The 26,982-nt window shown below is 45.6% G+C and overlaps 1 protein-coding gene across 4 annotated transcripts in view; it reads right to left on the bottom strand.

Moving 5' to 3' along the window:
* The window catches only part of CAPN9 (calpain 9), an 834,396-nt gene that overhangs the window by 121,412 nt on the left and 686,002 nt on the right, over window positions 1–26,982 (bottom strand). For 3 of the 4 annotated variants that reach the window (XM_089654542.1, XM_089654541.1, XM_089654540.1), the window contains exon 16: window positions 21,799–21,867. In XM_089654542.1, coding sequence (XP_089510668.1) covers window positions 21,799–21,867 — 69 coding nt within the window. Of the gene's footprint in view, window positions 1–15,606; window positions 15,757–21,798; window positions 21,868–26,982 lie in introns of those variants that run through there. The other variant, XM_089654543.1, reaches the window with a different exon arrangement.

The raw sequence follows: 26,982 nt of genomic DNA on the forward strand, positions 1-26,982 counted from the left end.
CCTACAGCCAACGGTCGGTGTGTATGTCAGACACAACCGTTAGTTGGCATGGCCCGGGAGCAAGCCCACTGAAATCACGTGTCCTCTACCTGCCCCTGTCCTTTGGTGTTCCCTCACCAAGCGAAGTATTGCATGCTGTGGGCTCAGCCCCACTGTACAGTGAGGAAGAGCTAACAGAGGGCGGTCAGGAACGGGGGGAGACATCCGCCTCTTCAGCAGCCAGGCGAAGAAGTACTGGTGAGGAGAGTGGCTCGGTAGCCGGTCTAGAGACAGGTCTGTCTCCTGACCCACACGCAGCCGAGAGGGCTAGTAGTGACGCGGAGACCCTAATTGATGATGATGAGGCTGATCGCACTTGGCAGCCTCGTCGTCATCAGGCTATTGCTTCCGCATCATCAGGAGAAGAGGGTGCCAGCTTGGCAGCGAGCAAAACAGTCGGTGGGTTGCCCAGGAGGCAGCAGGGTCGCAGCAGTGTCAGTGGAGCCAAACGGCCATGGAGTAGAGCACCAGCTCCACTGCAGCCTACCACCACAGCCAGTAGTGGTGCCGGTGTGCACGGAGGAAGTAGCAGTCAGCCAGTGAGGAGTAGCGGGGGCAAAGTTTCCTACTCGGCGGTGTGGCAATTTTTCGTCAAGCCGCCCGAGGAAGTAAACGTAGCCGTATGTCGACTATGTGGCCAGAAAGTCAAGCGTGGCCAGGGGGCCCATGTTGGGACTACAGCGTTGCGTCAGAATATGCAGCGTCGCCATTCGGTGGCCTGGGAAAACCGTGATAAAGATATGGCGGTTCTGCCTGCCCCAGCCCCCGCTCCATCACCCGCTCCGTTACTTGCTCCGTCACCCGACGTCAATCGCCCTCTATCAGCTAGTCAAGGCCCCAACACCTCTGCTGAGGGGAGTTGTCGCTCGTTGGCATCTTCCGCTCGTTCAGATGCTCCTTCTCCTGCTACTCCTCTTCACGGATTCCGTCAGCAGTCTTTCTTGGAATCCTTTTCCAAGAGACAACAGTTTGCGAGCACGCACCCGACGGTGCAGAAGCTGAACGTCCTCCTGTCCAAGTTGCTGGTGCTGCAGTCCCTCCCTTTCCAAGTGGTGGACTCAGCACCTTTCCGAGAAATGATGGCTTGTGCCGAGCCGCGGTGGAGAGTGCCAAGCCGGCATTTCTTCGCCAAAAAGGCAGTGCCAGCCCTGCATTCACATGTAGAAGAGATGGTGGGCCAGTCTTTGAGCATGTCGGTCTCTGCCAAAGTGCACGACGTGTGGAGCTGTAACTACGGTCAGGGACAGTACATGTCATTTACGGCCCACTGGGTGAACGTGGTGCCGGCACAGCCGCACCAGCAACTTGGACAGGTCACGCCGCTTTTGCCTCCACGTTTGCACGTCCTTGGTCCAGCAAAGATGTCCGCCGCTACCACCTCTTCTTCCGCCGTGTCCTCAGCCGCCACCCCCGTGCCAAGTCCCATTACTCGACCGGCATATCACATGTGCAGGGCGCAACGGTGTCACGCTGTGCTGCACCTGGTATGCCTTGGCGAACGTAGTCACACAGGGGAGGAACTTCTGAGTGTAATGAACAGAGAAATCGACAGATGGCTGTCTCCGCGCAAACTGAAAATCGGAACCATGTTGACCGACAACGGAAAGAACATGGTGTCTGCTCTGCGTCAAGGAAGGTTGTGCCATGCGCCATGCATGGCTCACGTGTTCAATCTGGTTGTCAAGCGGTTCCTAAAATCCACCATCCCACTGCAAGACATCCTTAAAATGTCACGTAAACTTTGCATGCATTTCAGCCATTCCTACACCGCAAAGCACACCCTCCTTGAGCTGCAGCGGCAGAACGGAATTCCACAGCATCGCCTGATCTGCGACGTTGCAACAAGGTGGAATTCAACCCTACATATGTTAGACCGCCTTTACGAACAGCGAAAGGCCATCACCGATTTCCTGATGTTACAAGTGGATAAAGGTACTCCCCTGTGTAACTTCGATGTCAGCCATTGGCAGCTCATGCGTGACACCTGCCGCTTGCTCAGGCCCTTTGAGGAGGCCACACTATTCGTGAGTCGGCAGGACTATGGGATGAACGACGTCATTCCTCTGTTGCACGTCCTGGAACAAATGCTGTTAACAATGGCTGGTCAGGGTACGGTAGACGTGGCGCACAGATCTCAACGCCACATGACCCCTGTGGGGGCAGGACAGGAAGAAGAGGAGGAGGTAGAGGAGGACATTGGTGCTCAGGAATTATTGAGTGAAATGGGTGGTTTTTCCACTCAGCGGACAGGAGTGGAGGAGCAGGAGCATCTGGTAGAGGAGGAGGAGGAGACAGAGGACCCAGACGCACCGTGGCAGTATGCTGTGGAGATGGAGGCAGGGAGTCCCTCGCATTCCTTGGCACAAATGGCCCATAGCATGCTCGGTTGCTTGCGTAGCGACAGCCGAATAATAACCATCAGACAGAGGGATGACTTTTGGCTGTCCACCTTGTTGGACCCTCGCTACCGTTCAAAAATGGAGGCCTTTTTCACACCTGCTGAGAGGGAGGCCAAAATAAAGTACTATAAAAACCACCTATGTAGTCAGTTGGTCTCTGCCTTTCTGCGCCAACGTCCATCCTCAGACACTGTGGGCCCTGTGCGCTCGCGTTCCGCTGCCATGGCAGCAGGGGAGGGGTGGGGTGGTAGGAGCAGTGGCAGCTCCACCAGCAGCGGCTGCCTCAGTCTGCAGTCGATGATGAGTAGCTTTCTTCACCAGCGCAGTGAGGAAACTACTAACCAGCCGCAGCAGCAGCAGCATCAGGTGGACCTGGAGCAGGACCTCAAACAACAGGCTTGGGCCTACTTGGACAGCACCCTGCCAACCGAGGTAGACAATCCCCTTGACTACTGGGCAACGAAACTTGACCTTTGGCCCCAACTAGCTGAATCTGCCCTTGAAAGGCTGTCATGCCCGGCCAGTAGCGTGGCATCGGAGCGTGTGTTTAGTGCGGCAGGAGGTATTGGAACTCCGCGGAGGACACGACTGTCCACCCAAAGTGTGGAGAGACTCACATTTGTGAAAATGAATCAGGCGTGGATTAGTCTGGATTTAAAACCACCAGTTCCCGACACAACTGACTAAATCCGCCATGAATCATGCCCCAAACATGTTATTATTTTTAACATAGGCCTCTGTATGGCCTTCAATTTAAGCTGCTTACGCTTCGCCACTCTGCCATGGGCCCCTGTACCGCCTCCTCTTGCTGCTGCCAGGTCCAGAGTGTGTCATGGGTCCCTGTACGGACTCCCATTGCTGCTGACTTCATCGCCAGACTCTGCCATGTGCCACTTTCAGGTCTCCTTACACTGTTGGTGGGTTCCATTTTGTGATAGGGTGCTGTATGGCCTTCCATTGCTGCTGCCTCCACCGCCACCCTGCGCCATGTGCCTCTGTCGTCTGCTCATGCTGCTGACGGCTTCCGCTTTTTAACCGAGGCCTGTGTTTGGCTTCCGAATACTGCTGCATCCACCGCCACCCTGCGCCATGTGTCTCTGTCGTCTGCTCACGCTGCTGACGGCTTCCGCTTTTTAACCTAGGCCTGTGTATGGCTTCAGAATAATGCTGCCTACACCGCCACCCTGCGCCATGTGCCTCTGTCGTCTGCTCACACTGCTGCCAGGTCCATACTGATTCATGGCCCCCTGTACCGGCTCCTCATGAACGTGGTTCAGCGGGTTTGCATCACTTAACGGCAAATCGTTGACAAACGCTGGGACGTTCAGTGTTGTGCGCATTAAGCCAGACACCAAAGGGCAGCACAGACCTGTTATTACTCGCTCAAGCATGGCTGAACAAAACCAGTCTCTACCACAAATTGTACCCAGACCTGCCCAGGGTCTCGTAAGTAGATTGCACGGAGGAGTAGAGTTCGTTATTGGAATTAACTGTGAGGGACTTTTAAACCTAGGCCTGTGTATGGCCTTCAATTGAAGCTGCTTCTGCTCCGCCACTCTGCCATTGGACTCTTGATAGTCGACGACTATCAAGAGTCCAATGGCAGAGTGGCGGAGCAGAAGCAGCTTCAATTGAAGGCCATACACAGGCCTAGGTTTAAAAGTCCCTCACAGTTAATTCCAATAACGAACTCTACTCCTCCGTGCAATCTACTTACGAGACACTGGGCAGATCTGGGTCCAATTTGTGGTAGAGACTGGTTTTGTTCAGCCATGCTTGAGCGAGTAATAACAGGTCTGTGCTGCCCTTTGGTGTCTGGCTTAATGCGCACAACACTGAACGTCCCAGCGTTTGTCAACGATTTGCCGTTAAGTGATGCAAACCCGCTGAACCACGTTCATGAGGAGCCGGTACAGGGGGCCATGAATCAGTATGGACCTGGCAGCAGCGTGAGCAGACGACAGAGGCACATGGCGCAGGGTGGTGGTGTAGGCAGCATTATTCTGAAGCCATACACAGGCCTAGGTTAAAAAGCGGAAGCCGTCAGCAGCGTGAGCAGACTACAGAGGCACATGGCGCAGGGTGGCGGTGGATGCAGAAGTATTCGGAAGCCAAACACAGGCCTCGGTTAAAAAGCGGAAGCCGTCGGCAGCATGAGCAGACGACAGAGGCACATGGCGCAGGGTGGCGGTGGAGGCAGCAGCAATGGAAGGCCATACAGCACCCTATCACAAAATGGAACCCACCAACCGTGTAAGGAGACCGGAAAGTGGCACATGGCAGAGTCTGGCGATGAAGTCAGCAGCAATGGGAGGCCGTACAGGGACCCATGACACACTCTGGACCTGGCAGCAACAAGAGGAGGCGGTACAGGGGCCCATGGCAGAGTGGCGAAGCGTAAGCAGCTAAAATTGAAGGCCATACAGAGGCCTATGTTAAAAAATCCCCCCAGCAGCAGCGTGGGGAGACGACTATTAGTCGTCTCCCCACGCTGCTGCTGGGGGGACTTTTTAACATAGGCCTCTGTATGGCCTTCAATTTTAGCTGCTTACGCTCCGCCACTCTGCCATGGGCCCCTGTACCGCCTCCTCATGCTGCTGCCAGGCCCGTAATCTGCATGGGCCCCCGTACCGACTCCTCATGCTGCTGCCAGGCCCGTAATCTGTCATGGGCCCCTGTACCACCTCCTCATGCTGCTGCCAGGTCCAGAGTGTGTCATGGGTCCCTGTACGGCCTCCCATTGCTGCTGTCTCCATCGCCACACTCTGCCATGTGCCACTTTCAGGTCTCCTCACACTGCTGGTGGGTTCCATTTTGTCATAGGGTGCTGTATGGCCTCCCATTGCTGCTGCCAGGCCCGTAATCTGCCATGGGCCCCCGTACCAACTCCTCATGCTGCTGCCAGGCCCGTAATCTGTCATGGGCCCCTGTACCGCCACCTCATGCTGCTGCCAGGTCCAGAGTGTGTCATGGGTCCCTGTACGGCCTCCCATTGCTGCTGTCTCCATCGCCACACTCTGCCATGTGCCACTTTCAGGTCTCCTCACACTGCTGGTGGGTTCCATTTTGTCATAGGGTGCTGTATGGCCTCCCATTGCTGCTGCCAGGCCCGTAATCTGCCATGGGCCCCCGTACCGACTCCTCATGCTGCTGCCAGGCCCGTAATCTGTCATGGGCCCCTGTACCGCCTCCTCATGCTGCTGCCAGGTCCAGAGTGTGTCATGGGTCCCTGTACGGCCTCCCATTGCTGCTGTCTCCATCGCCACACTCTGCCATGTGCCACTTTCAGGTCTCCTCACACTGCTGGTGGGTTCCATTTTGTCATAGGGTGCTGTATGGCCTCCCATTGCTGCTGCCAGGCCCGTAATCTGCCATGGGCCCCCGTACCGACTCCTCATGCTGCTGCCAGGCCCGTAATCTGTCATGGGCCCCTGTACCGCCTCCTCATGCTGCTGCCAGGTCCAGAGTGTGTCATGGGTCCCTGTACGGCCTCCCATTGCTGCTGTCTCCATCGCCACACTCTGCCATGTGCCACTTTCAGGTCTCCTCACACTGCTGGTGGGTTCCATTTTGTCATAGGGTGCTGTATGGCCTCCCATTGCTGCTGCCAGGCCCGTAATCTGCCATAGGCCCCCGTACCGACTCCTCATGCTGCTGCCAGGCCCGTAATCTGTCATGGGCCCCTGTACCACCTCCTCATGCTGCTGCCAGGTCCAGAGTGTGTCATGGGTCCCTGTACGGCCTCCCATTGCTGCTGTCTCCATCGCCACACTCTGCCATGTGCCACTTTCAGGTCTCCTCACACTGCTGGTGGGTTCCATTTTGTCATAGGGTGCTGTATGGCCTCCCATTGCTGCTGCCAGGCCCGTAATCTGCCATGGGCCCCCGTACCGACTCCTCATGCTGCTGCCAGGCCCGTAATCTGTCATGGGCCCCTGTACCGCCTCCTCATGCTGCTGCCAGGTCCAGAGTGTGTCATGGGTCCCTGTACGGCCTCCCATTGCTGCTGTCTCCATCGCCACACTCTGCCATGTGCCACTTTCAGGTCTCCTCACACTGCTGGTGGGTTCCATTTTGTCATAGGGTGCTGTATGGCCTCCCATTGCTGCTGCCAGGCCCGTAATCTGCCATGGGCCCCCGTACCGACTCCTCATGCTGCTGCCAGGCCCGTAATCTGTCATGGGCCCCTGTACCGCCTCCTCATGCTGCTGCCAGGTCCAGAGTGTGTCATGGGTCCCTGTACGGCCTCCCATTGCTGCTGTCTCCATCGCCACACTCTGCCATGTGCCACTTTCAGGTCTCCTCACACTGCTGGTGGGTTCCATTTTGTCATAGGGTGCTGTATGGCCTCCCATTGCTGCTGCCAGGCCCGTAATCTGCCATGGGCCCCCGTACCGACTCCTCATGCTGCTGCCAGGCCCGTAATCTGTCATGGGCCCCTGTACTGCCTCCTCATGCTGCTGCCAGGTCCAGAGTGTGTCATGGGTCCCTGTACGGCCTCCCATTGCTGCTGTCTCCATCGCCACACTCTGCCATGTGCCACTTTCAGGTCTCCTCACACTGCTGGTGGGTTCCATTTTGTCATAGGGTGCTGTATGGTCTCCCATTGCTGCTGCCTCCACTGCCACACTGTGGCTCCACACTCTGGTTTTGGCCCCGTGACTGCCCAAATGAGTGAAGTGTGCGGTGATTCTAAGATCGACGGCACTCATCTGCATGTCATACTGACTGACAGTATTATTTCTCTTCCGCAGCAGACTCCAAGGGCATTTAAATTAAAGGTACAGTGTTCTGCACTAATATAAAGGCTCTCTGAAGCCTAGAAACACCCTTTTTATAAGTTAAATTCGCAGCGAATATATTCGCATCGAATCAAATTTATTCCGCGAATTCGGCGAATTAGCCGAATCGAATTTTTGAATAATTCGCTCATCTCTAGTTGTGGGTTTAGTAACACTTTAACCTGTTTCTGTAAAGAATATGAGAATCAAAAATTTTCTACTTGGGGATTATGGTGTGGATTACTGTAGATACACATGCCAAAGACCTTATTTGACCTGTGCCTGATAAAATTGTGCGTATAATTATTTTTCTACAAGAGGATTTGGGGGGGAAGTATCACTCTAACACATCCTATATAATGTAACTGACCCGTTTCTGATAGGATTATGGGTATAAATATTGTACTGCATGGTGATTATGGATGGAATATCATAGTTACACTAAACAAGGAACATATTTAACCTATTTCTGATAAGACTATGCATATCATTATTTTTCTAGATGGAGATTAAGGGTGTAATATATTGGATTCACATCATATGTAATGCATTGAACTTGTTTCTGATAGGAATATGGGTATAATTATTGTTCTTCGTGGGGATTATGGGGGAGGGTGGGATATATTGGTTACTTTTAACATGAAACATATTTAACCTCTTTCTGAAAAGAATATGCATATAATTATTTTTCTACATGGGGATTATGGGTGAAATATCATGGGTACACATTCCAAGGAACATGTTTAACCTATTTCTGATAAGAATATGGATATAATTAGTTTTCTACATTGAGATCATGGTTACACATTCCACTTAATGTATTTGAAAATATTATGCATAAGTAGTTTCTATATAAGAATCATTGGTGGACTATCATGGGTACACACTCTACATAATGCATTTGACCTTTTTCTGATGTACAATTATTGTTCTTCATAATGATTATGGATGGAATATCATGGTTATACTTAACAAGGAATATATAGTGAAGGAAATAAGTATTTGATCCCGTGCTGATTTTGAATGTTTGCCCACTCACAAAGAAATGATCGGTCTAAAAATCGAATGGTAGGTGTATTGTACCACTGAGAGACATAATGGCAACAAAAAATTCAAAAGAAATGCATGTCTAACAAATTATGCACTTATTTGCATGTTCTGTGAAAAGCAAAAGGCACCAGTGGTGGACCTGCCAATTATGGTGTTCAGTGGCAAATGCCAATCGAGCTCTGTGGTGCCAGGCAGTGAGCACAGGGCCCACTAGAGGATGTTGGGCCCTCAGGTCACCCTCATGAAGTCTGTTTCTGATTGTTTGGTCAGAGACATCAACACCAGTGGCCTGTTGGAGGTAATTTTGTAGGGCTCTGGCAGTGCTCATCCTGTTCCTCCTTGCACAAAGGTGCAAATACCAGTCCTGCTAATGGGTTAAGGACATTCTACGTCCCTGTCCAGCTCTCCTAGAGTAATTGCCTATCTCTTAGAATCTCCTCCATGCTTCTGAGAATGTGCTGAGAGACACAGCAAACCTTCTGGCAATGGCATGTATTGATGTGCCATCCTGGAAGAGTTGCACTGCCTGTGCAACCTCTGTAGGGTCCAGGTATCACCTCATGCTACCAGTAGTGACACAAACCCTAGCCAAATGCAAAACTAGAGAAAAACAGTCAGAAAAGGTGAGTAGGGAAAAAATGTCAGTGGCTTCCAGCTGTAAAACCAATAATGTTTTGGGGTTTGTCTCATTGTTGCCCATCTAGTGCACCTGTTGTTAATGTCATTAACACCAAAGCAGCTGAAACTGATTAACCACTTGTCCTCCTGAGCATTTATCCTCCTTCCTGACCAGGCCATTTTTTTTGTTCCGGCGCTGCGTTAATTTAACTGACAATTGCACAGTCATGCAACACTGCACCCAAATTAAATTTATGTCCTTTTTTCCCACGAATTGAGCTTTCTTTTAGTGGTATTTGATAGCCTGTGCATTTTTTATTTTTTATGCTATAAAAAAAAGAGGTCAACAATTTTAAGAAAAAAAACTATATTTTTGACTTTTTGCTATTAAACATGTCCAGTAAAAAAATAAAAAAAATCAAATTTCATCATAAATTTAGGCCAAAATGTATTCTGCTATGTGGCTTTGCAAAAAAAATTCCCAATACGTGTAAATGAATTGGTTTACGTGAAAGTTTTAGCATTTACAAATATCTACTAGGCTTTTTTTTGTAATAGTTTTACTAGTAATGGCGGCAATCAGCGACTTATAGCGGGACTGAGGGACTGCGTCGGGCATTCTGACGCTGGGGGAAACTGACTTGGTGTCAGATACATCCCCAGTGACACTAATACAGTGATCAGTGATAAAAAAAGCACTGACATTGTTCTAAGGGCAGGAAGGGGTTAACTTGAGAGGTGATCAAAGGGATAACTGTGTGCTGTTTCACTTTGTCCTGTGTCCGTGTGCTTCACTGTAAGAACACTGCTGTGCACAGCCATCCACAGCAGTGTGCACATGCCGACAGGGAGAACTGTATTGTTTACATACAGTTCTCCTCCCTGTCAGTGTTCCTTTAATATTTTTGAGCAGTGTACCTGGGGATTATGGGTGGAATATAATGGCTAAACATGCCTAGGACACAGTTGATCTGTTTCTGATAAGAACATGGGTATAATTGTTTTTCTACAGAGGGATTGTGGATGGAATATCATGAATACACATTCTATGAAATGCATTTGACCTATTTACCTATATGGGTATAAATATAGCTCTTCATGGGGATTATGGATGGAATATCATTGAATATGTTAACTGGAATTTGTGAACCCATAATCCCATGTAGAAAAATTATTATTTTAATTACATAATATAGGATGTGTAATGTTGACCCCCCCACACAAATCTTCCCTTTGAAGAAAACAAAATATACCCATAGTCTTATCAGGCACAGGTCAATTATTTTCCTTCCCACCAATAGTCCCCAATAGTCCCCATTTAGAAAAATAACTATTCTCATATTCTAATCAGAAAGACGTCAAATGTGTTCCTAGTCATGTTTAACCATGATATCCCACCCATAATCACCTTGTAGAAAACTAAGTATACCAAGATTTTTTCAGAAACAGATATGCTCCTTGAAATGTGTAATTGTGATACTACCCCCATAATCTTATAGAAAAATAGTTTTATCCATTACTCTTACCAAAAACAGGTTAATATGTTCCTTGTTACATGTAACCATGATATTCCATTCATAATTCCCACGAAGAACAATAATTATACCCATATTCTTATCTGAAACCGGTCAAATGTATCAAGTAGGATGTGCATCCATGATATTCCACCCATAATCCCATATGGAGAAAAATAATTATACTCATGTTCTTATTAGAAACAGGTCAAATGTGTTCCTAGGTATGTTTAACCATGATATCCCACCCATAATTCCCTTGCAGAAAACTAATTATACCCATGTTCTTACCAGAAACATATTAAATATGTTCCATGGAATGTGTAACTATGATATTCCACCCATAATCCCCATGCAGACAAATAATTATATGCATATTCTTATCAGAAAGAGGTTAACTAGTTGCCGACCGCAGGTAGCCGAATGATGGCTGCACTGCGGCCGGCCAGTTCTGGGAGGCCGTCATATGACGTCCCCCCAGAACACGCTCTCGTGACACAGCTGATCACGTGATGTGGTAAAAGCCCAATCACAGAGGCCTTTTACCACGTGATCAGCCATGTCCAGGGACACGCTTATCACCGGGAAATGCAATTGACGGTTCTCGGCTGCACTTTCCTCGCGCTCTCAGAATGTGACGAAAGTTCTGCCGTGAACCGGCAGTTGTCAGAGCTGGGTTCAGCCCCTATCATCAGGGCACTGATGATCAGTGCCCTGATGATCGGTGCCCAGCAGTGCCACCCACCAGTTCCGCCCACAAGTGCCCAGCAGTGCCACCCACCAGTTCCGCCCACAAGTGCCCAGCAGTGCCACCCATATGTGCCCAGCAGTTCCACCCACCTGCGCCCAGCAGTGCCCACCAGTGCCACCCACCAGTGCCCAGTAGTGCAGCCCAGCAGTTTCACCAGTCAGTGCCCAGCAGTTATGCCAGTCAGTGCCCAGCAGTGCCACCAGTCAGTACTGCCTATCAGTGCCAACTATCAGTACCCATCATCAGTGCCAGCTCATCAGTGCTGCCTATCAGTGTCGCCTATCCATTCCGCCTTATTAGTGTTGCCTATCAGTGCCGCCTATTAGTGCCAATCAGTACTGCCTATCAGCGCTCATCAGTGCTGCCTATCAGTTCCCATCAGTGCCGCCTATCAGTGTCTATCAGTGCAGCCTCATCAACGCACATCAGTGAAGGAGAAAAATTACCTGTTTGCAAAATGTTATAATAGAAACTAAGAAACTTTTTTTTTTTATGTTTTGGTTTTTTTTGTTTATAGGGCAAAAAGTAAAACACCCAGCAGCAAGTGAATATCACTAAAAGAAAGCTCTATTTGTGAGAAAAAAATGATAAAAATTTCATATGGGTATAATGTTGCATGACCGCGTAATTGTTGTTCAAAGTGCAACAGCGCTGAAAGCTGAAAATTGGTCTGGTAAGGAAGGGGGTATACGTGCCCGGTAGACAAGTGGTTAAATATGTTATATGTTAATAGTATATATTCCCCCCCATAATCCCCATGTAGAATAATAATTATACCCATAATCCTATCACAAACAAATCCAATGCATTACATATGATGTGAATTCAATATATTCTACTCTTAAATATGTTCATTGTTAAGTGTATGATTTCCCCCACCCAATAATCCCCATATATAAAAGTAATTTTACCAATATTCTTACTTAAATGGGTCAAATGTATTGCATGGGATGTGTAGCCAAGATATTCACCACGTAATCCCCATACAGAAAGATATTTATACCTATATTCTTATTAAAAAAATAGCTTAGATATGTTTCTTGGAATGATATTCATTTCCAAAATCCCCATGTAGAAAAATAATGATATTCATTTTCTTATCAGATATAGGGTAAATACTGTATATTCCTTGTTAAGTGTAACCATGATATTCCATCCATAATCATCATGAAAAACAATAATTATACATCAGAAAAAGGTCAAATGCATTATGTAGAGTGTGTATCCACGATAGTCCACCAATAATTCTTATGTAGAAAACTACTTATGCATAATATTTTCAAATGCATTAAGTGGAATGTGTAACCATGATATCCTATCCATAATCTCAATGTAGAAAAATAATTATACTCATGTTCTTATCAGAAACAGGTTAAATATGTTCCTTGGAATGTGCAAACATGATATCCCACCCATAATCCCCATGCAGAAAAATAATATGTATATTGTTTTTAGAAATAGGTTAAATACATTCCTTGTTAAGTATAACCATGATATTCTATCCATAATACCCTTAAAGAACAATATTTATACCCATATTCCTATCAGAAACAGAAAACAGAAAACAATATTTATACCCATATTCCTATCAGAAACATTGCAGTATGTAGGATGTGTAACAATGATATTCCCCCTATAATCCCTTTGTAGAAAAATAATTATACCCACATTGTTATCAAGAAAAGGTCAATTATTGTACATGGGATGTGTATCCAGGCTATTTCACCCATGCTTAGGTTAGGAAAAGTTCAAATATTTTCCTTTGCATGTGTAACTATGATGTTCCACCCATAATCCCAATGCAGATAAACAATAACCACATTCATATCAGAAATCCATACATCTTTTTCCTTGGTGTGTGTAACCTATAATCTTTATTTTCCAGGTTGCTAATAAAACAGTTAAAATGTAGTGCTTTACACATGCATGTAATGTACTGTATGAAATCAGTAATCTAGTCCTAGCAATTTTTTCCATTATTTTACTATGATGCTGTACAGTTGCACATATATCAGCAAATGAACAGTTAAACATTAGCAACTACTTCTTGCAATACAGTACCAAGCACTGCAGAAAATAATAACATATCTTGAGCAACAACAGTCATTACAATAGATGTGTGTAAAAAGTATACTGACACCTAGTGAAACTGCTGAGCATTGCAGCCAATAATCCCATCATCAATATGCAGTTTAGTACGCTCCACTGTGAGAGACTATAATACGTATACTATATTTATATGTTAAACTTGTCAAAGGTTTCTTGCCTACATATGGCGAGGGGCACCAGGATTTGTATCTGTTACGGAAAAAATGCATTTTTAAGAATAGAGATTGACTCCCTACCAGGGGCGGACTGACACTTCATGGGGCCCCCGGGCAATGGGGGATCATGGGGACCCTGTGTCCTTGCCCAAACTCAAAAAAGCCTATGAAAAAGGTACCAGGGGCATCTCATGGGGCCCCCTACTGACCCCGTGCCCTCGGGCAGTGACCGAGTTTCCAAATGGTCAGTCCGCCCCTGCTCCCTACAGAGTTTGTAGACTTCCTGCTGACAAACTTTCTGTTCTGGTTTCCAGTATTGACAAGGCATTACAGGTGAAGAAGGTCACACTGAGGCAGTTACAATCACTGCCCGGAAAGTTGAATTTTGTGTGCCAGTGGGTCGAATTTTCTCATGGCACTGGTCTTTGGCCATGGCAGGCTATCGTGAGCCACACCATTTTATTCAGCTAATTTCACATCATAAGGAGGATTTCAGAATTTGGCAAGAATTTTTGGGCTCTTTTGATGGTACATCCTACTGGATGGAGTCATTGAGGAAAAATGTGGACTTTCAATTGTTCACTGATGCAGCGGGTTCCTTTGGTTTTGGCACCTATTTCACAGGCAGGTGGTGTGCAACTGCTTGGCCTCAGGGTTGGGTAATGCTTGATTTACAAAGAACTTGACTCTTCTCAAGCGGTTTCCTTTGGTAGTTGCAGTTGAGATTTGAGGTCCTCTTCTCTGCAATAAATTGGTGCTCTTTCATTCCGATAACATGGTCTCTTCAGTTAATACTTTGTCTGTGTCTTCTCCTACAAATGTTACCCTTTTGATGCAATTTATACTTTCCTGCTTGCATTATAATTTACTATTTATGGCAGTTCATTTTCCTGAATCATTTAATAACATCGCTGATACTCTTTCTCACTTCCAGTGGGCCCGCTTCAGAATCTTGGTGCCGAAAGCGTGGGAGACGGGTGATTCCTGTCTGGACTGGCTTTAGACCCTCATCTAACAGTTATATGGACGTTCATTTGGAGTTCTTTGGCCCCATGTACCTGGTCAGCATATGTTAAGTTGGGGCTGCTGTGGTTTCTGATGGAGAAGTTGGCTGGTGAGTTGCAATGGGAACAGAATCGGCATGATCTATTTCTGTGGTTCATAGGTGACTCATTGGAACGAAGCAAGGTGCTCACAGTTATAGACAGGAAGATGGTGGCACTGGCCTTCCTTTTCAAGTTACTGGGATAGCCTGACTTCACTAAGTCCTTCTTATTTTGTTAGGCTTTGAAAGGGTGGAGGAGGATGCGTAAATGTAAGGATTGAGGTTGCTCTCTTCACCTTAGTTTTCTCCCTGGCATTTTATGAACAAGTTAGCCCCACCAATCAGCAATCCGGGGGGCTCTGGGTTAAAGACATGTGACAGGGGAGTGACAGTGTTTAAATCCTCCTACACTCATCAAAAACAGAGCAGCTTAATTGGGACGTTTCTGTCCACTTATTTGAATTGCCTGGTTGTAGAATGTGCCCTGTGACTTGTTTAGTGGCATTTATGGCAATTCGGTTTCAGGTTGGGGGGCCCCTCTTCATACACGGGAATAGTGTGTTCCTCTCCTGCTGCTAGTTTATGCGTATTCTTTGCCATTGTTTAAAGGAACTGAGTTTGTGGGCATTCGACTGTGGTATGCACACTTTTCATATTGGACGGAGCAGTTGGCTGGTGAGGCTGCTAGGCTGGGCATGTCCTGGGAAGAGGTTCAGAGAATTGGTAGCTGGGAACCATGCTGCTACTGGTTGTATGTGAGGCCTCAAAAACTGGAGGTGTAGCGGGATAGGGGGGAGGCTCTTTACCCACTGCATCTGATCGGTTTTCCTTTCTTTTGCAATTAGCCTTGCGGGTTCAGCCTTTGCCATGCTCTGTTGCAATGTTGACTTTTATTGCATTTACTTTTAGGTCAGAAGCAGCTGGTGGTGTGAATCATGGGTCATTCCTTTATATTTAGGATGGGCTGTTGAGTGGAGAGTTGGCACAGCGAACTGCAATTGGGTTTCCTGGCAGCCCAGGTGAATATGGTATGGCTAGGGATTGGGGGCTTCTTTGGGCCAAAGTTCCCCCATTACTTCATGACTGGAAGGGCCCCAGAACATCTTACTTCTGCATATTGGGGAAAGTGACCTCAAGGTCATCCCTTTTTATTTTTGTAATCAGATGTTTATTGAGATTTTATAGTACAGAAATAAAAAAACAGTATAGAATCAAATATATCAAAGAAGAGAATATGGAGATTGTGATTGAGATATTGTGGTTTAGCATACAAAATCCGATCAGCAAGTTCACATCTGAAAAACAAGTCATAAGTATGTCATTCCAATCACATATAATGTGGCTTCCAGTATCTCATACAGCTCAGGGCATAAAAAAAAAAAAAGAAAAACACAAGCAATGCACTCATAAACCTGAGAAAAGAATTCCCTGGGAAATATGTCCACAGCAAATATAGTGTGCAAGATGAATTGGGTTGCATAATAGAGAAGTCTATAACTCTATACATGACAAAACAATCAGAGAGCCCAATCAAATCTAACATTTTGGGGGAACCGTAGAAACTGGTGAATTCCATATGTCTTTGAAGGCTCAGTTGTCTGGAATTTCCTCGGAATAATACATCCAGCCTGACCATACATCCCAGAACTTATCCAACTGATTTTTAACAGTATGCACCCAACATTCTGCTTCCATAATGATGATCACCTCTCACTTACAGTCAGCTAATGTAGTGTAGGCTGCCTGTCTCCAATAATGTGGAATCAGGCTTTTTGCTGCATCTATTAAATGAGAGGTTACACTTTTTTTATATAGTTTAATAGAGAAAGGTATGTCATGAAAAAGAAAGTGTAATGGAGTTCCTGTCACAAGGTAGCCTGCAGTTCTTGATTTGTGTATTCTTACCTCCTTGTTGCAGTTCTGTTCCTGATTCCTTTCACATGTGTGGTTTGTCTGTGCTCACCTATGGGCGTCATCTGCTATACTCTGGGTTTTATTTCCTTCCCTTCCATCACTTCTTGGCCTGCATCCTTGTTTGCTTGCTTATATAAGACATGCTCAGTCTAGGCCACTTTGCCTGAGCAACATCTTAGTTCTCTGAGCTCCTGTCTGTTACTATGCTTGTATCCTGTATCTGACTACCTGTGTATCGACCCTGGCTACATCCACTGACTGTGCTTGATCTCCACCCGTCCTGACCTCGACTTGTCTATCGGCTTCCCTGTTGTCTCCTGGATTACACTCTGCTCACGAGATTGGTCTCCGCAGCCTCAGCTGGGCGTACCTGGGGGCAATGACCTTGTTCCACCTTGCTGCAAGTCCATCCCCACCATCAGGGGTTCTGGTGAAGAAGCAGGCTGGGGCTTAGACTCCACACATTCCTCTTGTCCCCTTGATGACACCCCAATCAGTATCTGCAGTTGATGGCTCTACTTTAGCCTTAGGACCTCTACGCTTCTGAACCGCCTCCATAACTATGTGTGTTGGCACTCTACATCGTGAGGAAATCTCCTTCCTGATCCTCCCCAAGTCTTCAAGCACCATCATTCGCAGACTTCCATGGCTGCAGAAACACTCACCCTATCTTGACTGGAACTCTGGCCAAGTATTGTCTTGCGGGTCAAAAATCAATTGGACTTGTCTACCTAAGGTGCTCAAACCTCGCTCTGTACCCATGGCTGAGGCCACCATCTCTTCAATGCTCCCTCAACATTGCGAGGCCTTCCAAGATGTTGTTTGTAGTAAAGCTGCTCCCCTGCCTACTCCTATTGCAGGCCTCCTTCCAGTGCTGTCCATCTCTAGTTCCTTCTTTGCAGCCCAAACTATCATTCCCTTTACATACTGTGCAGCTCAGAGCTCCTATTTCACTACTTTCTGGATGGGTGGAGGCCCCAACATCTGTGACCTCTGTACCATCTGAGTTCCCAGCTTCGTGTGCCCTGTCTGCTGAGACACCTATACCCCTACTCCCTTCAGCTGCTTTGGACCCAGCCTTGGTTTCCACATTAGTAGCTGCAGTACCCTCTGTCCACTCTCCTGCCCCCATACACCCTACTGTGCCCTCTTCCCACTGTACTGCCCCCACACACCCTACAGTGCCCTCTGTCCCCTATATTACCCTAGATGCCTGTTCTGCACAGCCTTTCTTGCCCACTGTACAAATCAAAGCCTTCACACCTACTCCTGTGTCCTCCCTGACAGCCTCCTTACCAGACCCCTCATCCTGGTTACTGGTGTCTGCACCAGCCCAGGTTCCTGACTTATGTTCTCCTATTCTTACTCCTTTAGAGGCAAATGTTTCCAAGAACTTACATCTGTCAGCTTCCAAGTACAAAGTAGCTGCAGATCGTTATCGCCGTGTGAGTCCCAAATTTCTCCCTGGTGGCAAGGTTTTGCTCTCTACCAAGAATATTCATCTACGAGTACCCTCTATGAAATTTGCTCCTTGTTTCATTTGTCCCTTTACCATCCTCTGCCTGGTCAATCCTGTTGCTTTCAAACTTCGCCTCCCTTCACATATGAGAATCCCTAATGTTTTCCATGTTTCTCTTCTGAGACCGTACATCATCAACAGGTTTTCCCATCCTCATCATCATCCTTCCCCAATAGCGAGTACTTCGGATCAGTATGAAGTCAAGCAGATATTAGATTCAAAATTCATCAGAGGGAAGCTTTTGCATCTAATTGACTGGAAGGGATATGGTCTTGCGGAGAAGTGTTGGCTTCCTTCTACTGATGTTTCTTCACCCCTTCTGGTGGAATTTTTTCATCAGAAGTTTCCTCTTAAACCTGTCCCTAAACAGGTGGGGAGACCTTGTAAAGGGGGGGGGGGGTACTGTCACAAGTTAACCTGCAGTTCTTGATTTGTGTATTCTTATCTCCTTGGTGCAGGGCTGTTCTTGATTCTTTTCACATGTGTGGTTTGTCTGTGCTCACCTATGGGTGTTGTCTGATATTCTCTGGGTTTTATTTCCTTTCCTTCCATCACTTCCTGGCCCGCCTCCTTGTTTGCCTGCCTATATAAGACATGCTCAGTCTAAGCCACTTTGCCTGAGCAACATCTTAGTTCTCTGAGCTCCTGTCTGTTACTACGCTTGTATTCTGCATCTGACTACCTGTGTACCGACCCCGGCTTCATCCACTGACTGTGCTTGAGATCCACCTGTCCTGACCTCGACTTGTCTATCAGTTTCCCTGTTGTCTCCTGTATTACACTCTGCTCACGAGATTGGTCTCCGCAGCCTCAGCTGGGCATACCTGGGAGCCGTGACCTGCTCCCAGCTTGCTGCAAGTCCATCCCCACCATCAGGGGTTCTGGTGAAGAAGCAGGCTGGGGCTTAGACTCCGCGCCCTGGGGAACCCTGAGTTGGCGGTCTACAAGAGCTCACTACCACATGTCCGTGACAGTTCCAAAGACTGGACAAAGGGTAGTTTTTTTAATCCAGGGTGTGATGACCTCCCAAAAGTCATGGGGCATGACCATCAAATGTGCAAAAAGGAGCCCCGTTGTCCACATCCCCTCCAGCACCTAGGATCGAGTAAATCTGAGCCAGGAGTGAGGGGGTTTTATACCACCTAGTAATTAATTTGTTGGAGGATTCCTGCTGCTAATGGAAGATGCATGTGTCAATTTAATCATTTTCTGGATTTGAGGGAGGGAAAATGTTACTTCAAGGTCCCACTCCCACTCCCTGAAATAGTATGGGGTTGTCGCTACTTGGGATCCCAGGACAAGCTTATACAAATGAGAAAGGAGATTTCTAGACTCCAAAAGCTTGACACACATAGATTTGAAAGGGGAAAGTGTGGCCTGAGACCGCAATGTGGGTGCAAGTTTACCAAAAAAGCCTTGTATTTGCCAATGGAATGAGCCAGTGGGAATGCCCCATAAGCAGAATGCAATGACTCAAGAGGTAGGAGTTTACCTCCTGGTGCAAATTTAGCACAGAAGGTATCCCCAACAGCCCCCCCCCCCCACACACACACACAGGAGCTAAAAACGTGGAGATCTTCCCCCAGAGGGAACCAGGAAAAGCCTCCTAAAGGCATCAAAGGGGATGTCCCAGGGGCAAACTTTCCATCCTCATTCAACCTATTCCATCAGGCGAGCATAAGCCAAGCTAGTAGGAATGTCATTTCTGTGAGTCCTCTAGCAATCACTGGAATCCAGGGGGCCCCCGCTAAATTTCTACCTACCATTGATTTTTCTAAGGGGACCCAAACTTTGGTCGATGGGTTATGTCGCCAATTTAAAATCCTTATAGTAAAAGGCTATATTCGGGAGACCCATCCCTCCATCCAATTTGTGTCCAATATATGCCAATCTAGGTTGCTTCCTGTGCCATGTAAAAGTTAAAAATGGGGTCATCCCTTTTAGAGCCCTTCTTGGAGCAATGAGTCTTGACTTGACAGCCTTTTTGGACAAGCATCCTAATGTTCTTATGGTCTGATTCTTATCAGACCATAAGAACATTAGGATGCTTGTCCAAAAAGACTGTCAAGTCAATTCCGCATTTTTTCTGGTGACAGGCCAGAGATAGGGGAGCCATTGACAAGGCTCACATTAAAGTCAATAGGACTATGTCCAAATTTACTGCTTCAAGGCATGGTCTGATCGCTCGTCATGTGGATTTGGAGAGATGTTTTTATTTTCGGGCAGATGGTGTCCACCTCAATGATGTGGGCCTTGACAGGTTGGTAAACCTGCTCCTACTGGACAGGGTTGAATGGGCTCTTTCTCTTTGGTAGTCAGGAAGTCGATTAAGGAATCATTGCTCACCTGATTATGGCAGTTATCCCTTTTGTGGGCTGAGGTGGCAGGTGGCGGATAGAGTTTGATGAATTGGTGACATGGTGCCCAAGTAAGCCCCTGAGCCTAACCTGGATGGCTTGTGGCTGAGTTTGCTCCTGATAAGGAAAGAGAGTTTGAGAAACCTACTCAGCCCTGCAAAAAGGATTCTGGAACTGGTTATATGGTTTGATTGTTCATTATTTACATATCAAGCTGTGGCCGATACATAAAGTATAAACCCAGACAAATTATGTTGTCGGAGTGGTTATTTAAGGTTAGGTTTTTTTTAAGAGAGAAGTGAACAGTGGATCAGTGGATCAGTTAAGCATCCCTTCTAGAGTGGATGGAAAAGTGTAATATTAATCTTGTACAGTTTATTGGTCAGATGAAATATGGTGGCCCTCCTGCAGACTGGGTTGGAGAAGCTCCTCCACTTGGGACAGAAATATTTATCTACAATCTCCTTCAGGAAATCTATGAAGATAAAATAATTCAACTTTTTCAGACTGTTGGAACATTGTACAAGTTTGTCTAAAGTTTTCTAGTGGACAGATTACACAATTGAAAACCAAACACACGAACGACAGCTTGTGTAATGTACTCCTATATAGGTGCCAGACTCTCTGTGGTGGGCTCCCTGACCGGTCTGGGTGCCTAGCTGTTGATTAGCTTACAGTTATTAGATCACTGTTTAATTAGGTTACTAATCAGGCGGTCCGTCACAACCCGTTTGATACCACTGCATTTTTGATGTTACAGTGGCAATTTTGAATCACCAAAGTTCAACTGTAATTAAAGTGGTTGTGAAGGCATAAGGTTTTTACCTTAATGAATTCTCTGCATTAGGGTAACAAAAACTTCCATGATCAGCTCCGGAGGGGGGGGGGGGGGGGGAGAGCTGATCATGGAAGTTTTTTTTACCTTAATGCAGAGAATGCATTAAGTTAAAAACCACCAATACTTACCTGAGTCCTATCCTGATCCAGTGCTGTGCCTGAGACCAGCAGCTCTGCTCTCTCTATCTCCTCACAGGGGGCTCAGAAGAAGCAGCAGAAGCCGTTGGTTCCTGCTGCTGTCGATAAAATCCTGTGAGGAGAGAGCAGGGGCGGGGCTGAGCCACACTGTATGTGTCTATAGATGTGTACAGCCCCGCACATGATCAAGTCCACACGAGTTCTTCTCCAAAAATATTACAATGGTGGATGGTCCTGGATTATGCAGAGAGCAGTGCTAACATGAATAAATGAGTAAGCTAATAGACTATGAACAAAGGATTCTGTGGTAAGCTCCCTCAGGCCATTAAACCCTTCATTCATAGCATGCCCTCAGTTGAATGACATGGACCTGGAAGACTGAGGCCATCTTGTGACAAACAAAATGTACAGCAGTGGACAGCTCCAGATTGAAGGTGTCCTAATCTTCTTTTTTATTTTAACTGGCTGGAGGCATATATTTTGATGTTTGTATCAGTGTGTAATTGGAGGGAGTGTTTTTCATTTGTGAAATAATAATAGCACATTTATGAAAAAATAGTATTAAGTCTTACAATCCAGTTTTTTAGCTTGTCCCAGAAGATTTTGAACTCTTCAAATCCAAGCTTCCCATTGCCACTGGTCTGGTTTACAACATGTCAAGGTTAAGTATATATTGATTGGCTTAGTTCCTAAATACATTTGTTTGCTTTTAAATTGCATCTACATGTTTTACATCTTAAAGTAGCCTTTTTTAGGTTTTGAATAGAGTTGGGGAGTGTTAAAAACCCCCATAAAGTTATTTTGCTGTATCCAGCTTAACTTGAAGATGGTACAATAATTGAATGGAAATCTCCCCAAAGTAAGTAATGTTTCCATTTTAGACAGCTGTCACTGGATTATTTGCCCCCAGTGGAAATTTTCCCCTCATCTCTTGATTTCATGATAACACTACAACTTACTTTTTGTCCCTGTGACAATGTCACCAGGAAAAATAGAGAAGGTGAATCCCCACGTGGGTACAGTGGAGGACATATTAGCAGGTGCACAGCTCTGAGGTCCTAAGGCCTAACACAGGTAGGGGCTGCCCCTGCCTGTTGTGGACCCTAGAATCTTAGTGGTCAGATCATGACCAGGGTGCTATCACTTATAAATGAAGCAGTATACTGTATCTTCTCTTGGTCATTTTTTACAAGACCAGGAAACCATACAAGACCACATAAATCCACAGTTAACAAACAAGGAAAATAGACCAAATAAATGTTTTTAAAAGCACAAAAATTGTATGCCACCAGCAAAACAAGATTTAGTGTGACTAGCTCAAAAATGCTCAGATTAACAAAACATTAGATAAAGCATAGTTTTCAACATTTCAAAAATATTTTTAGGGACACTTTTTTACTGTATGTCCAGAAATCCAGTGTAGGTGCAGACATTTTTGGGTTTGGCTTGGAGAGAAAAATATGGCCACGCCAAAAAGTTGGTATGGTTTAAATTACACTAAATATTGGGTGTGGCTTAAAGAGGGTGTGGTTAAATGAGTCAGATTTTCATGGGCTTTCCCATAAAATTTTGCTCTCCACCCCAACATCCCAAAAAACAAATAAACACACACATAAACTTATCTAAAAAAAACTTTAATAATATAAACATAAAGAACTGGTCCAAAATCAGAGATTGGTTACTAGAGGTTACAGCACATTACCTCTCACTAATTGATTGCTAGATGGCACAAGGGATGGTCAGAGACTGCAAACATGGCACAAGGGATAGTCAGAGACTGCAGGTGTTAGTACAGGAAATGGTCAGAGACTGCAGGCGTAGTACAGGAGATGTCAGAGACTGTGTACATGGCACAAGGGACTGTCAGAGACTGTGTATATGGCACAAGGGATGGTCAGAAACTGCGGACATGGCACAGGGAATGGTCAGAGTACAGTATGCTCTACAAATATTGCAGTTACTCCACCACAGATATTACAGTATGCTCCACCACAAATACTATAGCATGCTCCATAAATATTACAGTTACTGCACCATAAATATTACAGTTGCGCCACCATAAATATCACAGTATACGCCACCATAAATATAACAGTATGCTCCACAAATATTACAGATGCTCCACCACAAATATTACAGTTGCTCCACCACAAATATTACAGTTGCTCCACTACAAATATCACAGTATGCACCACCATGAATATTACAGTTTCTCCACCACAAATATTATAGTTTCTCCACAAATATTACAGCTCTTCCACTAAAAATATTACAGTATGCTCCACAAATAGCACAGCACACCTCCATAGCCACCAGCACATATTTGCACCTCCAGAGCACCCTATACCCCACAGAACCCTCCAGCACGCTTGAACCCATAACATCAATAAAGGGATCTTCCTGCACTACCAATACCAAACAACTAACTATAATACCAATAGTGTAAAAGTAAATGGTAAAAAATGATGCATAAGAACAAGGGTCCACAGACCCATAAGGCATATAAAACTGTAAGAACACACAGGTGTATTACACTGAGGGCCCTAAGGAAGTCACATGATTTGTGACGCAACGCTTAGGACGGAAGCATGGTGACGTAATTTCTGGCATGGACGGCAGCCGTCATCTTGGTACACCTTAGTGTAATACACCTGTGTGTTATTACAGTTCTATATGCCTTATGGGTCTGTGGACCCTTGTTCTTATATACTGTAAGTAGGCACTCTGCTGTTTTTCTTATCCAATACATATTCTTGCTTTCTACACTATGAGAAGGTTTCTGGTTTAATTTTCCATGTGGGGGTCACTTGATAGGCATTTGTTTGGCCATTTCCGTGAGGGGACAACACAACTGCGGTGATGCTCTTGAGTGTTTACTATTTTCGCCAAGAGGATTGCCCTGATTATTGCCGAGAGGATATACAGGAATAACATCGATTGAGTGTATTTGAAGCCATATGACCCTTTGTGGGTCATAGCCTGGAGGTGAGCATGCGCGCTAGCTGGTGGAGGATTGATCTTTGCAGTGGTGACTGGATGTGTCACAGTTTTTTGATTCATAAATTTATTGGGATTGTGCATGTCATTGTTACATTTTTCACATTTTATTGTACACTAATTATGTATTTGTGATTTATATATTTTTTCTGATATCTTTTGCACACGCAATATTCATATTGATCATGTATTGGGTCATGTTCATGTTTTTTTCGATTTTCCTTTAGCCATTGGGTAGCGCAGCATCGTTTTTTCCATTTAATTGAACCCACAACATACCTTCGTAGCCCCTCAGAACATCTTTTTAGCCCCAGAACACCTCATTCCCTCCAAGCTCATCCCTGAACCCCTTAGCATGCCTATGTGCCCCAAGCACATCTCTGTACTCCCAGAAAATCCCTGTACCCCCCAGGATACCTCCATACCCCCTTGCACATCTCTACACCCCTCCCCCCCCCCCGCACTCTACAGCCCCAGCACACTTCCATACCCCACACACACCTCTGCACTCCTCAGAATACTCTGTATCTTCAGGTATTCCTCTGTATCCCCAGTACACCTCTGCACCCCCAGCATGCCTTCGTACTCCCCAGCATGTCTTTGTAACTTCCAGCAGGCCTCTACAACTCCCCAGCATGGTTCTGCACCCCAGCACCCCCTGGCATGTCACAACTCTGCACCCCCTCCAGCACAACACTGCACCCTCCCCCCACACACACAACTCTGCCCCCCCCGACACACACAAAAGTCTACACCCCCCCCACACACACAGAACTCTGCACCCCCTCCAGCACAACTCTGCACCCCTTTCTTTCTCTCTCTCCCCCCCCCACACTACACTATTGAGCAACATCTGGACGGTCCACAGCTGCTCTGACAGTGTGTCCAGGCTGTCCACTACTTCCTCTGCCTCCTCACATGCTCCCGGAAGTGATCGGCTGAAGTTGGGCTGGCGTGACCACTTTCAACTGGTTACACCCCCCCACTAATACTGACCAATCATGTAAAGAGGAAAGCACCACCTGACTTTCTAGATGTGGAGTAGGGGAGCAATCTGTCAGTGTGTCTATGCGGTGCATGTCAGCTGTCCGTGACAGATCCAAATATTCGGGATTATGCCAGGGAAGAGCTTCCAGTGGGACATTGGTCCGATATTCTGGACTCCGGGCAATTTGTGACTCTTAACAAGTATGATAAAGTAATTTGACCAGCTAGTTTATATCCACTGAATATTTGTATAGAATATTGTGGAGTATACAGAATATATTTACGAGATAGGAATTGTATGAAATGTAGACATAGTTACCAAATGATATAGTCATTTGGTTATTGGCAAGATGTCCCCTCCTTAGTTGCACAGTTTATCCACCAGGCGTGCTGTTTGTCAGAGGCCACTTTAGACAGCTGTGCTTTACTAGCTCCCACTTAGCTACATCTTGGTAAATAAATGGAAACAAATAGATACAATGTTTCAACCGCTGTAAAATGTGAATGTCAGAGAACTGTCAGAAATAACGGAGCTCTGCAGATACACTTAGCGGAGCTCTGCAGATACACTTTTTGCCGGCTTGGAATTCTTCTTATTTTCATCCTACTTCTTCTTCTTCTTCTTCTTCTTCATCCTCATCCTCAGAAGAAGAAGAAGAGGATGAGGATGAGGAAGAAGAAGAAGAAGAAGTAGGATGAAAATAAGAAGAATTCCAAGCCGGCAAAAAGTGTATCTGCAGAGCTCCTCTATTCTGACAGATACACTTTTTCCCGGCTTGGAATTCTTCTTATTTTCATCCTACTTCTCTTCTTCTTCTTCTTCTTCATCCTCATCCTCATCCTCAGAAGAAGAGGATGAGGATGAAGAAGAAGAAGAAGTAGGATGAAAATAAGAAGAATTCCAAGCCGGCAAAAAGTGTATCTGCAGAGCTCCTCTATTTCTGACAGATACACTTTTTCCCGGCTTGGAATTCTTCTTATTTTCATCCTACTTCTTCTTCTTCTTCTTCTTCATCCTCATCCTCAGAAGAAGAAGAAGAATGAAAAGAAGAAGAAGAATGAAAAGAAGAATGAAAAGAAGAAGAAGAATGAAAAGAAGAAGAAGAAGAATGAAAAGAAGAATGAGAAGAATGAAAAGATTCTTCTTCTTCTTCTTTTCATTCTTCTTTTCATTCTTCTTCTTCTTTTCATTCTTCTTCTTCTTCTTCTTTTCATTCTTCTTTTCATTCTTCTCTTTCTTCTTTTCATTCTTCTCATTCTTCTTCTCATTCTTCTTTTCATTCTTCTTCTCATTCTTCTTTTCATTCTTCTTCTTCTTTTCATTCTTCTTTTCATTCTTCTCATTCTTCTTTTCATTCTTCTTCTTTTCATTCTTCTTCTTTTCATTCTTCTTCTTTTCATTCTTCTTCTTTTCATTCTTCTTCTTTTCATTCTTCTTCTTTTCATTCTTCTCATTCTTCTTTTCATTCTTCTTCTCATTCTTCTTTTCATTCTTCTTCTTCTTTTCATTCTTCTTTTCATTCTTCTCATTCTTCTTTTCATTCTTCTTTTCATTCTTCTTCTCATTCTTCTTTTCATGAAGAAGAAAAGAAGAATGAGAAGAATGAAAAGAAGAATGAAAAGAAGAAGAAGAAGAATGAAAAGAAGAATGAGAAGAAGAATGAAAAGAAGAATGAGAAGAAGAATGAAAAGAAGAATGAAAAGAAGAATGAGAAGAATGAAAAGAAGAATGAGAAGAATGAAAAGAAGAAGGAAAAGAAGAATGAAAAGAA

Source organism: Staurois parvus, unplaced genomic scaffold (genome assembly GCF_062004578.1).
Source record: "Staurois parvus isolate SC_StPar_1 unplaced genomic scaffold, SC_StPar_1.0 ptg000774l, whole genome shotgun sequence".
NCBI lineage: Eukaryota > Metazoa > Chordata > Amphibia > Anura > Ranidae > Staurois > Staurois parvus.